This window comes from Crinia signifera, chromosome 4 (genome assembly GCF_055691185.1).
Source record: "Crinia signifera chromosome 4, ASM5569118v1, whole genome shotgun sequence".
Classification (NCBI taxonomy): Eukaryota; Metazoa; Chordata; class Amphibia; order Anura; family Myobatrachidae; genus Crinia; species Crinia signifera.
The window spans coordinates 216,755,939-216,773,406 of NC_139220.1; the positions used below are offsets into that span (position 1 = coordinate 216,755,939).

The 17,468-nt window shown below is 43.2% G+C and overlaps 1 protein-coding gene across 5 annotated transcripts in view; it reads left to right on the forward strand.

The window, feature by feature from the left end:
- APBA2 (amyloid beta precursor protein binding family A member 2) overlaps positions 1–17,468 on the forward strand; it is a 378,680-nt gene that overhangs the window by 196,915 nt on the left and 164,297 nt on the right. For 4 of the 5 annotated variants that reach the window (XM_083183774.1, XM_083183772.1, XM_083183771.1 and 1 more), the window contains one exon: positions 14,749–14,829. The exons of the other annotated variant lie outside the window; for it this stretch is intronic. In XM_083183774.1, coding sequence (XP_083039900.1) covers positions 14,749–14,829 — 81 coding nt within the window. The remainder of the gene's footprint in view (positions 1–14,748; positions 14,830–17,468) is intronic. 5 annotated transcript variants of the gene reach the window in all.

Consider the following 17,468-nt stretch of genomic DNA (forward strand, 5'->3'; position numbering starts at 1 on the left):
TCATAAACACAATAATAAAAGACCTCCTAGCTTTCCGTCACTGGGCCAGATGCATTTAATTTCACAAGTAAAACCAGCCAATCAGCTCCTGTCTGACATTTTTCAAACACAGCCTGGGACAAGTCAGGCAGTAGATGATTGGCTGGCTGTTTATCACTCTCCTTTTGATCACTTTTGAAGCTTAGTGCATCTGGCCCACTATGAAATGAATACTGTTGTCATATTAATTTAGAGAGTCTGGGGGAGATTCTCTAAGGTAAAAATGCGGTAAAAACCCAGTTATCTGGGTTTTTACCACATTTCGGGATGCTCTAAGCATCCCCCGCCGGGTTACCGCGGCGGGGGGCATCGCCAAAAAAATCTGGCGATGCCCCATAGAAGCCAATGGGCTTCTAACGCGAACCCGCCCCGCACCGACCCACCGCCGCCCCGCATCGCCCCCTCACCTGTGTCCGGGCAGCACAGAGCTGTGCTGCCCGGACCTGTGACCTCCTCCCTGCACTGATCCTCTTCCGGGTGCAGGGAGGAGGAGAGCTCGGTGCAGCAGCAGCAGCGCCGGGTGTGGGAGGGAGGGGGGAGCCGCCGGGACCTGCTGGGACCTCTTAACGCAAGAGCTGTCCTTTGCCATAATTATCGCATATGTTAGTGCATGTGCGATAATTATGTATGCAAAGAGAGGCGAAGGGGGGCGGAGCTGAGCTGTGAATATTAGAGAATCTCGCCCTCTGTCTGCACTGATAACACACTAGCTACACTCAGGAGGTTATTCTGATCGGTGCGGCCAAACGTGCGTACGTTCCATATTAGCGTACGCTCTCCGTACGCGGCCGTTGAGGTTAAGACCACCCACAAATCAGCCGCATACGTACGGCCAGAAACAACGTCGAAGGGGAGTGGTGTACAATTGAGCGTACGCCAACGTACACCGACGGCTCACCCCTTAGACTCCGACAACTGGCGTACAACAGAGCGTACGCCACCATTTACGGACGTCTCTCGTCCGTCTTCCCACCGACTTCTTGCGGCTATCTGAGCGTACGCCAGCTTGCACGGACGGGTCCCTATTGTTTTCAATGGAAAAACTCAGCTTATGTCACCGCTCGTGAGAGTGAGCGTACGTCCGTGCACGCTGGCATACCCTTCACATATATGGACCTGCTAATCTTGCCTTTAAACTATAATTCTGACAATTAATTAATTATTCTAATTGTTATTCAATTATTGTTTTCTATTAACTCAATTGAAGATTGTGTGCAAAATAGTGGGCATGGGCTTAAAACATTGCTGAAACATCCTTTGTAGGTGTTAGATGTGGTTTATGTTATTGTATCATAAATACAAAACCTATGTTTGTATTAGAGTGAACACGTTGACACATGTCGACTTGTGCAGATTGAGTGTGCTTCTGTGTAAAGTCTATGAAAGCACGTAGTGAATGTGTATAACTGTTTAACAAATACCTACCTTAGCATATATAAGCAGGTCTTAAAAAGATTCTTACCTTAAATTAAACAAACCTTTAAATGTAGAGAAGTATAGAAAGATAAGCTTCCAATGTGTTTGAGTGCTGTGTGTGGCTTGCAGGTAGTGAAATCATGGTTTGGACTTAATAGACTGCAGCATTGCTTATTACATTCAGGTGTATGTGTTTGAGTAGTAATCAGCGTAAATTAGCAAACCCAGGCGCACGCTGGCATGCGGTATCTGTAGGGGTGGTCTGAGGTGGCGGTTGGCGGCCGCCTGTTTTGTGTCCGAAATGAACGGTGCTTTAGCCGATTGTGCGGTAGTAGCACCGTTCATTTTTGGTGCACACCCCCGTGTACGCCCATATTTACGCCCATTTTCCCTCATTATTTCGGCCGCTCCCCTCATCACGCCCCTATGCCGCCCCCAATGCCCGTACTCTCGCGTACAGGTTTTTTCGCACGGAGAGACCCGTCCGTAAGCGTTGTGGAGTGTTCGCGCCTGCGCATTGGAGATGGTACGCATGCGCAGATCATTAAAAAACCCGGAACGTACGCGTACGGGCCGGCCGCACCAACCAGAATAAGGCCCTCAGTCAGCACCCTGTAAAGCCAACACAAGCAGCACAGCAAGCACACCTAGTACATCTATGTGGCATACTAGTCAAAGCCAAACACTCTTATGTACAGTAAGTGTAATTACAGGCAAGCAAGGCCACTGTGCAGAAATGCCCACACGCTGTGCTTCTTGAATGGCCCAATCTAGATCGTGATTATAACGAAAGCAAATGTAACTGCAGATAAAGCTCCACGTAAAGAAATAGATCCTTTATATTCTTGACATTTCCTCAGCAAAAGCTTCATAGGGAACTTTTGCCAAAGGAAATTAATATATCCATTGTTCGGGAAAGAAAGCCCTGTGCAGTAGATTGTGAATAGACGCTCAATCGGGAGTTGCCTGAGCAATATGACACAGATGAATTTGCAAGTATTTAATTTCTGTCCCATGATTTTGCTGCTTTCATATTCCGTCACCTAAAGACATAGCCCAGACCTCACTAAGTGGCCACCAGTGTGGCACTATTATGCCATCATGAAATTAATAAGATGTAATTTAGACTGCTGCTAAATTACTATAGGGCACAAATACTGCAGTGACATTTATAATAAAACTTCCTAAAAACAGTGTACAGTAATACAGGAATATTAGTACGGGGCAACACGGATGGTGTAATGTTAGCATTACTGTCTCACAGCACTGAGGTCATGGGTTCGATCCCCACCATCGCTCTAACTGTGCAGAGTTTGTATATTCTCCCTGTGCTTGCGTGGGTTTCCTCCGGGTACTCCGGTTTCCTCCCACAATCCAAAAATATACTGGTAGGTTAATATTGACTCCCAACAAATTAACCCAGAATGTCTGTGTGTGCATGTACATGTGGTAGGGAATATAGATTGTAAGTTCCACTGGGGCAGGGACTGATGTGACTGTTCAAAATAATCCCTGTAAAGCGCTGCGGAATATGTGTGCGCTATATTAGAAACTATTAATAAAGAAATAAAAAATAGTATAGTCCTGCTACTGTATTTCTGGTGGCTTACTCCTCACAGTCCGCTGCAAATTCTCATATTAGGGATCAAATCTGAATTAGTTCAATAATGCAGGTTGGATCGCTAATGCCATCCAACCTGAATTAGCCCCAGCATCGTTTGCTAAAGCAGATTTCATGTATAGAGTGGGTGATAGTGTAAATTCAGGAGCCATGTTCAGTCAACGGAGGAGTTTATATATCCAGATCTATACACTAGCAGCAAATTATATATTGACTTGTCATTAACTTTATAATTAGATGTTTGAAGTTAGTGGACAAAAGATTGAGTTAGGTTCACTAAACATATTCTAGGGGAGGCAATTACCCTATTAGGATTTTAAGATGTTGTTTATAGTACACTGGATAAGAAGATTGTTTGTGAAGCTGCCTGTCCTTGCAATGTTAAAAATGTTTTATTTTAATAGTAAAACATTTCCTGACTAGATCCTCTGCTACTGACATACTGGGAACTAAAGCAGGCGTCAGCCATTGTTATATGCTCTTTGTTGGGAATCCCTTACCTGAAAGGGATTATTATAGTAAATGGGGAGAAGACCTTTCACTCAGGTGGTTACAGTTTTCTTTGCTGTCATAATAGACCCTCATTCTTGAAGATGACAGAGTCCATGGAATTTAGAATATGGCATCAAATACTGTAGGGCATGCACAAAACTTGTCTTGGTAGGCTTATTACCAAGTACTTAGTAGTGTTTAAAGATTATCACAAGGAAACTGTGTTAGCTTATACTGTGGACACTATCCTATTAGACCAAATGTATTTTGGGTGATAAAAAAAAACTGGATGGTTATTATCTCAGTATCCAATTAGTGGTATCCAATTAGTGGCCATATTTATCAGTCAACAATGGGCAATCTATATACTGGGTAACAGTGGAGTATAATTGTTATATTTGTTATACCATTGCCTATATATTATTGTAGGTACTTGTTTCCTAGCACGGCCACAATCTTATGGATCGTGTACCTTTAAGTTAAGGTACACGATCCACACGATGGACCCGATTTCCTTTGAAATCAGGTCCATTTTGCCGGCTAAGACACAATATCGGGGGCATCGCGGCGGTCGGGACCATTAACATTGGTCCCGACGCGACCGACGCGATGCCCCCGATTTCCCCATAGGCTTCAATGTTAAAATATTTTTTAACATTGAAATCGTGAGGATCGCGTCGGTCTTGTGCCATTATAATGGCACAAGATGAGATGGACTTGATTAAGTCCATCTCACCTTTAAAAAAATGTGAAAAATGTGAAATGGGCCAATATGACCCATTTCACATTATAGATGTCCCCGTCGTCACCCCACGATAGACGCCAACCCGAAGCGTGGCGAGCGCAGCGAGCCCGCGAGGGGCGGCGGTGCGCGTCCTCCGACCTTTTCATTCCCCTACTATCCACTAGGGCGTGGAGTGAGAATAGAATAGGGTGGCGAGCGCAGCGAGCCACCGAGCCCGAAGCGCGGCGAGCGCAGCGAGCCCCGTGAGGGGACACGGATATCTTCACAGGTAAACGCGTCCCTTCGCGGGCTTCACAGGTATCCGCGTCCCCTCGCGGGGCTCGCTGCGCTCGCCACGCTTCGGGCTCGGTGGCTCGCTGCGCTCGCCACACTATTCTATTCTCACTCCACGCCCTAGTGGATAGTAGGGGAATGAAAAGGTCGGAGGACGCGCACCGCCGCCCCTCGCGGGCTCGCTGCGCTCGCCACGCTTCGGGTTGGCGTCTATCGGGGGGTGGGGTTTACGTCGTGAAATTTGGGGGTCTAGGGAATATTTTACATTGAATCCAATGTAAAATCGGGTCCCAGGAACCCGATTTACATTTCATTCAATCAAAAAATCGGGTCCAAAATCGGGTCGGTCGCGTCCATCGCATCGCATGCGACCAAATCGCATGCGATGCGATCGACCCGATTTTTCCGACACGACCACCCCGATGTAAATCGGTGTGGCCGTGCTAGGAAACAAGTACCTTATTGTATTTTTTTTTCTGTTGATAATTTGACTAATCTGTACCGGCTTGCAATGAGTATATTGTAATGCGTACTGTTAAGTATATTGTAATGAGCTCCTTTAATACAAAGGTAATATTTTTTAAAAAATGGACACTCGATCGGGCAAAAACACATGGGGTTAAAAGCAATAGGATGAGAGATTTAGAAATTGAGAGCTATGGTAAGAAGTCTCCAGTGTTTTAAAGTGGCAATCATTTACACTGCAAAATTAAACTGGTTTTGCAGTGTAAATGATTGCCGCTTTAAAAAACCTGGAGATTTTTACCAAATCTCTCACTTTCTGAATCTCTCATACTATTTAATTTCCCACCATGGTGTCAAGAATAAGTCCCCGTTCCCATATGTTTTCGCTTAATCCGGCGGCTGTGCCTAAGGAACAACATAATACCCGATAACAATGGGTATCGGGGCTAATGGACGATATACCCTGCATGTCTTTTCTTCAGTGTGCATAACATAAAACAAATTGTCTGGAAAGTATAAACAAAAGAGTAGAAATGACTTGCTTGCAGAACTTTTAAAGTGTGAACACTGGATATACACACAAAATGTAATTTTCTAGATGTGCTCACAACATTCAGTAGAACACAGGCATTATGGTATTGCTAATTTTCTGCATTACTGCTTTCAGTATGAGAAGATCCTCCATTCTGCTTCTAGGCTACATTAAATTTAATCAATAGACTCTAGTAGAACAGAGCCCTACTGGATTTATAAATATGTATAATGCTAGAATACTTTCTTGGTTTTCCCATGGTGCCACTTTTGACGAAAACATATCTGAAAGATATAATAGTATCATTTTGTTAATGCAAAAAAACTATCTCTGCCGAACGTAATTCATATTTATTCTGCATCATTATTTCATTCCCAAGAGGATCAGATCAGATTTTTGCTCAGTTACTTAATGATTCCAATATAATCAATCTCCTGTAGTTTTTACTTTTGCTGTACATTGTGATTAAGTAGTTATCTAAATGTTTGCCCCATTTGTACTCAACGTCTAGTGCCTAATTCAGACTTGTACACTAATGTAAGAATTTACAGAGGACTGTGAGGAGCAATCTTCTGCCCAGACAGAAAGAGTAACCGCCTCATGCAAAATTGTGTGAGAATTGTCAATGGATCGTAAATCCAAATGCAATTTAGGAACCATCCAAAGGACTTTACTGTCTATGCAAATGTGAGAAGGTCTAGGTGCCAAACACTAAGACGATTTATCTGATGCTTCAAATTCTCGATCCTACACCAGTCAGACATGTAAATGATATTGTTATCAAGTACTGTAAATCATTTTGTTTAGCTTGGGGTGCAATCTGCTCATGAGCGCACGTGCTAGCGCGCATGCGCATCCCCTAAAACTAGCTAGGTGCAGAGCCAGGGTGCTTTTCTTAGCATACGAGCACTTCAATTTATAGTGAAGCGCTCACAAACCATGGGGCAGATTTATTAAGCTCGGTGAAGTGATAAAGTGTCTGTTTTTTATCACTGGCCAATCCGCTCCTATCTGTGAAGTTACAGGCTTGGTTTGAAAAATGACAGGTAGGAACTGATTGGCCAGTGATAAAAATCAGACTCTTTATCACTTCACCGAGCTTAATAAATCTGCCTATGTGAGATAAAGTGAACTGATAATGATCTGTGGCGACTTGTATTCGGCTGAATAAATATGAATCCTTCCCACAATGTTAATACTGATGTGGTTACTGCAGCCTACAGTGTTTGCATTATGACATCCATGTAACAAACTTTCTGCAACAATAAAGCTCATTTCCATTTAATCTTTTAACATGAGGAAAATATTTTAAATGCCAAGGCGACAAGTTTTTATTGATTTATTTTTTTTTTTTTTTTTTTTTTTTTTTTTTTTATTTTTTTTATTTTTTTTTTTTTTTTTTTTTTTTTTGTTTAAACATTTTATTGAAGTTTTCAAATAATGTAAATAATACAATAAAAGTATACATTGACTGGGTATCATAATGGAGAGTAGTGGAAAATGTATCAAACAGATTTCCTTAAATTTGTCTACCCTGTCGAGCCTTATGAGCATGAGATATCTAATAAACAGGTAAGGTGGGGGGATGGGGTGGAAAGAGAAAGGGGGGAGAAGGTGGGGGGGTGGGGAGGGTAGGTTAAGAGAAAAAAAAAAAAAAAAAGGAGGGGGGTTGAAGGAAGGGGAAGGGTTATCTCCGAGTCCTTACAGTAGACCAATTTTCTATTGTAAACCATTATAACCATACTATGAATTTGGTAACAATATTTAACCAGACGTGGACTAGACACATTGGGGATTAAGTGAGGGAAGGAGGGGGGGTGGAGGGATAAGTCTTGATATGGAACTCTGATGACAATATAGTATGACGGGATTCTTTTGTCTTCATCCTTGGAGAGTTAAGGGTTCTTCTGATCTCGGCCGCGCAGTCCCGTAAACCAGCTAGATGTCTCGTGACAATCATGTTAAGATAAGCGTGTGGATTGGGTATGAGTTATCTCCAGAGGGTATAGTCTTTACTGTGGCTAGCCTTATCTTTGGAGTGCTGTTAGTCTAGTCTAGGTCTTATGCAAATTCTGTTTAGTTGTGTCTGCTTTGCCGTGATTGCTATGTGTTTGGGTAAAATTTTGCCTTTGTATTGGGTCTAGGGTATGGATAAAGGGTTCCCAGATTCTTACAAATTTCTGGTAACTAAAAAATGGGTCCAGTTGGACTGACCTTCTGTCATATAATGCTAATTGGAGAAGTTTAGAATGTAGTTCAGCTATGGAGGGAGTTGAGGTTAAGATCCAGTGTGTTAATATTATTTTTTTTGCTAGGGTTAGGCATATTGTGAGAAGTGGAATATTTTTTGAGAAAGTTGGGGGAAAGTGCCAGGCGGAGTAATTTAGGCATAGGCATGCCAGAGGGTCGATGGATATTTTGATTTTGAACATATTATTGATATAGTTTATGGTCTTCCTCCAGAACTTTAGTATCTTGGAGCAAGCCCAGAAGCAGTGGTAAAATTTTGCATTCCCCAGTCTGCATTTGGGACACTCGCCTGTTGCATCTTTTGCCATGTATTTTGTTTGGGCTGGTGCATAATATATGCGATGCATTACCTTGAAGTGGACCTCTTGCAGATAGGGGGATCGAAGAACCTTCATGTCTTTAGCAAAATTTTGAAAGATGTCTTCTACCGTGTGGGTTTCTGGGAGGTCCTGTTTCCACTTATCCTGAAGGTATTGTAAATGTTTAGTTGAGTGGGTTTGGAGAATAGGGTCATATATGTGTGCTATTTTGAAGTCTTGTGTTTGTATTATGTTAAAGAAGCGGAGTAGTGGGTCAGAGTGATTTGTGAGGGTTATGGAGAGGGAGAGCGGGCCTATGTAGTGTCTTGCTTGTAGATACATAAAGAAGTGTGATTTGGGGAGGTCATATCTGGATTGGAGCGTGTCGAAGGTAAAGATGGTCCCTCCAGGGTCAAACAGCTTCGTGGCCATGTCTAATCCTTTGCGTGTCCATTCTGAGAAACCTCGGTTCGAAGTTGACGGGGGGAAGTTGGGGTTGCCCCAAATCGGAATAAATGGGGATATTGTGGGGTCTCTGTCTAGTTTTTTATTCACCTGTATCCACGCGTCATAGGTGTCTCGGAATAATATGTGTTGTAGTATTATGGTGGGAATTTGCTTGGGTTTTGAGTGGATGAGGGCGCTAGGGGCATATGGGTGGCATATGGCTTTGTCTAGGTCAAGGTCTGTGTATGAGGAGAGATCACTTAGCCAGTCTGAAATATATCTAAAATGTATTGCCCATGCGTATGCTTGGAAGTCTGGGATTTTTAATCCCCCTTTATCTGTGGGGAGGTGTAGTTTTGGGAGTGACATCCTGGGCCTTTTTCCCTTCCATAAAAAGTTGGACATGAGTTTATTCAATGTTAGCGTGTCTCGCTTTAATATGGTGCAGGGGATCATCTGTAGTATGTAAAATAGCTTAGGGAAGATCACGCTTTTTAGAACAGCAGCTCTTCCCAAGAGAGAGATAGGTAATTTAGTCCAGCACTCTAGTTGTGATTTGATTTTGGATATAATTGGTGTGATGTTAGTTTTATATATTTGTCTAGGGTTGGGTGTGATGAGAATTCCGAGATATTTTATGTTTGTGGTTTGGATGTTGAATTGTTGTAAGATGGGGCTGGAAATTACTGGGGGAGCGAGGGGGGTGATCGGAAGGATTTCTGTTTTGCTTACATTAATTTTGTAACCTGAAAATGAACTAAAGGAATGTATAGTGTTCATTATAGCTGGGATGGACTTAAGGGGATCAGTGACAAACAAAATCATGTCGTCCGCGAAGAGTGCCAATTTAAGCTCTATGGATTTGACAGTGATACCAGAGAATTGTGAGTTTTCCCTGAGGGCTATGGCCAGAGGTTCTAGCGCGATGTCAAAGAGGAGGGGTGACAGGGGGCATCCCTGTCTTGTTCCCCTTTGTATGGGGAAAGGGGCTGATAAGAAGCCGTTGCAGGCTATTTGGGATGTGGAGTTATTGTATATAGATTTAATAAAATTTATGAATGTGATGGGTATACCGAATTTATTCATCGTTTGATATAGGTGTGGCCATAGTACTAAATCAAATGCTTTCTCTGCATCAATTGCCAACAGTAGTGCCTGGGTGTCTGTGATTTCATCAAGGTGGAAGGATTGGGTTGCCGCTAATAGTTTCCTGACATTGCGAACTGAGTGCCTACCTTTGATGAAACCAGTTTGGTCCTGGTGTATAATGAGCGGGAGCAGGGGGTTAAGTCTGTCGGAGAGTATTTTTGTCAGTATTTTGTAGTCGTTATTGAGTAACGAAATGGGTCTATAGGATCCGGGATTGGATAGGTTCCTGCCTGGTTTAGGGAGCACCTTGATTATTGCCGAGTTGAAATATGGAGGAGGGGCATTGTTAATTAAAATAAAGTTAAATGTAGATACTAAGATTGGGCCTACTTTGTCTGCGAACATGCGATAAAAATCTCCTGAAAATCCGTCTGGGCCTGGTGCTTTAGCACATTTCAGGTGTTTGATCACTCCCAATACTTCATCTAATGTGATTGGGGTAGTGAGTGTCTGGGCTGTTTCTTCTGGGATTTTGGGGTATGAAGTTGTGTCCCATACCTCGGGGGGGTGGTTGTCTATGGATGTGGTATTAGTGTCATGTGTGTCGCCTTGGTGGACTGTGATGGGGTTGGAGTATATGGAAGCGTAATACTCTGTCATGACTTGTGAGATTTGTGAGTTAGTTGTTGTGAGTGTGCCGTCACTTTTCGTCAGGGGGTGGATAAGCATGGGTGATCTGTCTGAGTTCAGGATTGTAGATAATAGTTTCCCTGTCTTATTCCCGTATTTGTGGAAGCGGTAGTTAGATAAGAATTGGGATTTGTCTGCTGAGGCTAGTAGGGAATTGTCTAGTAAGAGTTTGGCTTTTTGGTATGCTGTTTTGTTTTGGTGTGTGGGGTTTTGGGTGTAATTAGCATAGGCTTCGGTCAAAGAAGTTTGGAGAGAAATGTATTCTTGGGTTGAGCGTTTTTTGAGGCGGTTTTCGTAAGTTATTATCAGGCCTCTGAGATAGGCTTTGGCGGCCATCCAGTAGTTGGCAGGGTTGGAGGCTAGATGTTCAGAGTTGTGAGAATGGTATTCTTCCCAAGCAGTGGAAAGATATTTTTGAAATGGTTCTGAATTACATAACTGTGCTGGGAACCTCCAAGCCTTATAGTTGGAGCGCTCTTTTGATGTAGTAATCGTACAATGTATTAGGGCGTGATCTGAGATGTGTATTGGTTGAATTTGGGGGTCTTTTGTAAGTGAAAATAGGGATGTAGAGATTAGTATGTAATCTATACGAGATTGGGTGTGGTGTGCCGCTGAGAGACATGTATATTCGCGTGAGGTTGGGTGGCTAGCTCTCCATATATCTAACAGATTAAGGGACTGTGCTAAAAAGGGTATGCCTATTTTGGGGGGATGTCTAGGTTTTATGGTGGTGGAAGACCTGTCTAGAAAGGGGTGTGATGTTAGGTTGAAATCACCACATAGGATGATTTTTGATTCAACTCTTGGTGAGAGGAGATTTATCAGGGTGGTAAAGAACTTCTTGCTGTAAGTGTTAGGGGCATATATTGAGCAAATTGTGTAGTCTGCATTGGCTATGGAAGCATGTGCTATGAGATATCTCCCTTCAGGGTCTGCTATTGTGTGGGAGATAGTAATTGGAAGTGATTTAGAGCAGAGGATAACTACTCCTCTGGCTTTGCTATTATAGGGTGCAGACGCTAGCACTCTCCATTTTAGCATTTGGAGTTTGGCTATTTCAGGGGATAATAAATGTGTCTCTTGGAGACAAACTATATCGAGAGACTGCCTCTGGAGATAAAGCAATACCTTTCGGCGTTTTGCCGGTGAGTGTAGTCCTCCCACATTGAGGGAGCCTATCTTCAGCTCAGTCATGTGTGTCGAAGGGTGATAAGTCTGCGCGGGCGAGATGCTCTCTGGATGTCTCCATTCTTCGTTCCTGTCTGTAGGTGGGGATACAGAGAGGGAGAGAGGGGGGGAGGGAACATGTACACAAGACTAGGGAGACAAAACATATATAAGTATAACTGTAAAGTGCATGTAACACATGCCGAAGTTTGTTAACAAACTTGAGGACAACCGCATAAATCATTATAAAAATGAGATTAGTATTAACTGTCCTCCAACAATAGGGGGGACCATGTGGGGATCGAATCCGGATCATGGCAAGGTGTGCCAAGCGTCCTTTCAGTTCATTCCAGATTTTTTTTTTTTTTTTTTTTTTTTTAAACTAGGATATTGGGCAGGAGGATAATTGGGGAGCTATAATAGCTGGGGGGTCACCGCCATCAGTTGACTTGATTGTGTCTGAAAGTTGGAGTTAGTGGCCTGCAACTGTGGCTTGGTGGGTGACTATTGTTAGGCGTTGGGACTTTGGTGGGTAGTGTCACTATAAGCTTCAAAGCGGATATCCAGGTTGAGGTAAATGACCCTGGTTTGGCCTCAGGGAATATGCAAGGGGGGACGGTTCATCCTGAGTGCATTTCTGTGAGTCTATGGATTTGCAGTAAGTGGTCAAGCTCGGGCGTGGGTCTCGTGTGGGTCAGAGATATCCTCGTTGGGTGGGGGATGTCTCTCTCGCAGGAAGTCTGTGGCATCTTCGGGGCAGGAGAAGTCAAAATGAGAGTCTGCTGTAAATATGCGGAGGCGAGCAGGGTACATGAGGGCAAATTTCTGCCCCTCTGCTACTAGACGGGAACAGACTGTGGAGAATGCTCTGCGCTGTTTCGAGAGCTCAACAGAAAAGTCTTGGAAGATCCTTATCTTTTTCCCCTCCCAGTTAAGATCCTGATGTTTACGTGAAGCTTTCCATATGGCCACCTTGTGCAGGTAGTTCATGCATCTGAACAGCACTGCACGTGGTCTGGCATCTGCATGTCTGAGCTGGGGTCCCACCCTGTGGATCCGTTCTATGACTATATCCTTGCATTCGTCTTGTATACCCAGGATCTGGGGCAGGGTGGAGGATGCAAATGTAGTGAGAGCCGGCCCTTTAAGGGTCTCAGGCAGACCTATCACTCTGATATTGTTACGTCTGGAGCGATTTTCGGCGTCGTCCAGACGATTCCATAACTGGAAATTTTCCTTTTGTAGTTTAATTATGTCCCTTTGAACATTATGCATGTCATGACTCAAAGCGCCTATTGTGTTTTCTGAGTCTGTGACTCTAGTAGTGAGGTGCTGGATTTTCTGTGTAATTTCTGCCACCGCAATTGCTAGAATAGGGGGCATTGTGGCTTTAATTGCCTCTACTATATCTCCATACGTGGCTGGAGCATCAGGGTTCTTATGTACCTGCGTGTTGCCGGGGTTTTTCTGTGGGGTAGACTGTCTGGAGGCAGGCGATGGAGGAGCAGTGTCCGGATCCGGCGCCATGTTGGATTCGGCGCGGCGTTTCTCGGGTCTCTGCTGCGGCTTCTGTGCGTAGCCCGGGGACGGAGACTTGTCCATGGAGGCAGCGGGTGGTGTCTGGAGGGTGATGCCGGTGTTTGGAGCTCTTGGAAGGGCTCCGTTTAGCGGGTGAGTGGACGGCTGCACGGAGCTGCTGTCAGTAGCGTGCGTGCAGCATGAAGCCGGAAGCGGAAGTCTCAAGTTTTTATTGATTTAAGAATATGTGTGCGTGGTGCGCAACCAAACAGCAGCTGACACGGGGTTGTCAGACCCCAATGGATAGAAAAATTAAGAAGAAAGTAGTGTCAGCGCTGGCTATGCCAATAATTGGATCAGACGGTTCTCAAAAATATAACAAATTGAATATACAAAAAAATTCAATGATATGGAAATAAAAATAAAATTAGATAAAATGGGTGTGAATCAAAAGTTTTTAAATTTTTAAATTTAAAAAGTATGTCACCGGGATATTTGAGTTTGGTGGCGCTTAATAACTGACAATCAATGTTACCATCCTGGGTGGTCTGGTGTATAGATGTATCCAGACTGGTGACTGGAAGTGTCCTGAGTTGTCCTATATTTTCAAGGACCCACGGTTCCCACTTATGTAGACTTCCTCTTGTTTTTGCTAGAATAATTAGGGATCGGGCTGTTATCACAAATTCGATTGATCCAGTTGAATATCCAGGGGCATCTGTGGGTAGGTCGGACAGGTCACCGAATCAGCAAGGATGGTGTCAGTAGGCCAGGTTTACTGGAGCTGCAGGAACTGTGAATTTTATCCTGCACTAATTTAATTTGGTGATTGTGACTTTGGGCCTGATTCAGACCTGGTGGCTGATCTGCACAGTTGCAGATGTCTGCGAGTAAATAGCCACTGCCCAGACAGAAAGAAATTCCGCCCTGTGCAAATCTGTGAATGAATTGCGAAATGATCGCAGAGCGCTATCCACCTGCACATCCATACGCAATTCACCGTGCATTGAATGATTATTCCAGTCTGTTCAAATGTGAGTAACTCGGACCCTACCTGTCATCTGCAGTCAAGAACGGTGCTGTTGTCATTGACCCTCCCTTAAATACACCGGGGCATGCCTGCATTTTTTTCGGACACTCCCTGAAAATGGCAGGTGTCCACCACCCAACTTCCTGTCTGTCAAGTTCTAGCCACATTGCATTTACGATCTGTATGAAATTTCTGTCGCTATTCACCCTCATGTATGTTCAGTATGATCCGTACGCATGTGAGGTCATTTAATAATCGCTTGATCTATGAATTTGCTTATCAGCGATCAACTCTGAATCAGGCCCTTTATAACTATTACTAGTACTCTCCAGTCATGTACTCTATTGTGCGTGAATTGTTCTGCACTTTTAGCTTTTCTACTGTCAACGTGGAGCCAGTCCTCCTGACAGGAGCTAGGCTCATACTGTATACTGTACCACAGCTACAGTAGTAATGCCGATATGCTACACATGTCAGACTGGACACACCGTGCAAGTACAGTCAGCTCAGCCATCTGAGCATTTTACCAGTTTGACTGACTGAATCAGCTATCATGAGCCCCAAAATGTCTAAATTATAATTAAATATTGGTAACAATGTCAATAAGGTTCTATTGACTTGACTACCTTTCCCTGGTGTGTGTAATGAAGGGTTTACATTTATTATGTCTAGGTGTGTAACAGTGTGGAAGAGCCAAGAAAACAGCAGCGCTCTGATCTGAATGGACCAATTGATAACAACAATGTGGCAGAGGTAAGCGGCTTTGTTATTGTGTAACACAAAGCTTCAGGCGCTCACTTTGCAAATACATTATGAGTTACTGTAATGCAGGGAATAGATCCATGTACGCTGCTAGATCACCGCTGTTCATAACACAGCTAGTTTCTTGTTTTCTGTAGAAATGAGTGACGTTCCGAGTCACAATATGGGTTGATTTTATTTTTTGTGTCAAAAAAGATTTTTTACTTGTACAGTAATTAACTGCTTACCTTGTGGGAAATAGAGAAGTGGCACCATGGGTTGTGTCATTGTGTCCCACACCACCAAGAACAAAAAGGACACAATATATATACAATTGCGTTATCAGGCTCCTCCCTCACACCCACACCAACACAGAGTTAGCAATATGAGGAACGGTTACCCACTCCCCTGGGACATGTGTGAGTCTCCCTCAAAATTCCTAGAAAGTGTGCAAGTATGCACAGATGATTATTTTCTCTGCAAGCTATTAATGTGCATCTTTCATTTTATTAATTTTTATTTAGTATTTATTACCAATGGTTTATGTATTGCACACATATTCGGCAGTGCTTTACAGAGACTATTTGAACATTCACATCAATCTTTGCCCCATTGAAGCTCTACAATCTATATTATCTACCACATGTATTAAATAGGTAGCTACTGTCCAGACATTGCATAGTCCAAGAACGCCACTCCATCAGACTCCGGTCTTAATTACCAGACTGTCTGGAGTAATCCTGGATGGTTGCTGGTAACCCTAGAGCCAATTGACCTACAAAAATATTTTTGGATTGTGGGAGGAAACCGGAGTACCCAAAGGAAACCCACGCAAGCACAGGGGGAATATACAAACTCTGTACAGTTAGGGCCATGGTGGGAATTGAACCCTCAGGGCTGTGAGGCAGTAATGCTAACCATTACATCATACGTGCTGCCCATGATAGCTGTCTTCACAGCTATCATGTTCCACTGACCATTATACCACACTGCTACTTACATTACAGTTTACTTCTCTAATATATTTGCATTAACCTCCTAGTGCAGTCTCCACACAATACTGAAGCTCCCACCTTTGATTAATTTCTATGCTAACTACAACACAACTTTTATGTCCAAATACTGGGAAAGTTATGTCAACTTGATGGGACAGGGTTACAAGTAAAGAACAAGGGTAGATTTGTTCAGGCAAAGTAGTGCGGCTTAGTGAATGAACCAAAAGCTATTAACGAGGGGTAGTGTGCATGCAACTCTTTCCCTTGTTTGCAATGCCTTCCAACACTGATCTTTTTGTGAACATTGTCTGTAAGAGACCCCTTGGCTTCAATTTACAAGAAATAAACTGTGGATGGTGTTGCTGACTTTGACTGTGTACCAGCAGTGCTTCTCAATGGGTAATGATCTTCATTGTGAGCCATCCACAGGTCACAGCTCAAGGTTAACTCCAAAAGATAGTTTCTGGCAATGTACAAAGTGAAAACAATTAGACAAGATGTACGGTAGTCATGAAGCAGCAATTGGACAGCAGTGTTTCCAGGTCCCGGTAAATACCCATGGTCATAGTCACTAGGAGATTGGGATTATTAGAAGCAGGCTGCTAGGTTGGTAAATAGTGATCAGGAAAGCAGCAGACAGTGAGCATACGTATAATAAGGAAATACTTAGCTACTCTTCCAGAATGACCAAGTCTCCAGTAAGAAGCAGCATCCTACTTCCCACTCACTGTATGTAAAATGGACATGGTATAAGCATAATGTGTGATTTATAGCAAATCTTACTATTATGCCTCTGCTGTGGCTGCACAGCGCTGTGATGCACAAGTGAACTGTGGATAAATCAAATAGATCACCAAAAGGAAGTGTTGAAAAACTGTTCAGAACAAGATGGAGCAGAATCAATCAACAGTGGGAGTGGGGGTAGCAAACACTGAAGAATTGACTGGCCACCTTTCATCACCCCTCTCACCAGCACTTGCAGGAGCTGACTCCAGTCCCAAAGCTCCAAAAAAAACATACATTTTTGTAGATTATTGGCATCTACACAGAAATAGGAGTGAAGTCCATGGTTAGTTCTTCAGCAGTAACTGGGCATTGAGCCAATACATTATTAACTGTTACATTTAAACTAGCAACACAAACTGAGATCAGGATTTTGGCTGGATACAAAAATATCAAAGTATCTAATCAAGGGTTTTGCTAATAAAGTACACTGGAAGAAATACATAATTTAAAGTGATAAAGCAAATATTCTGATTGTCAAGGCATCTACCCTAATCTAATCATCTTTGTGAAAGAATAAGAAAGGAAATTACAGTGACACACTCACCTAGCCGGGTTGGACGCACAGTTTACTTTTTTCAATCACCTTTTTTTTCACACACACACATTCTACGAATAGTTTTTAAAGATGTTGCTGTGGCAATTGGTAATTATCTTACAGTAAACTAATAAAAGCTATATTTTAACAACAATTATTGTCCCCAGTGCGCCACAAACAGACTTCTTCACGCTCTATTTTTTCTACTAATAACTAAGGGCCTTATTTTGGTTGGTGCAGCCAGATCCGAATATGCGGCCAGGACCGAGCGTCCTAAACCCCGCCTTTCGTACGGATCGCTCACTGCGTCCGAATGCGGTAAGCCGCTTACCGCA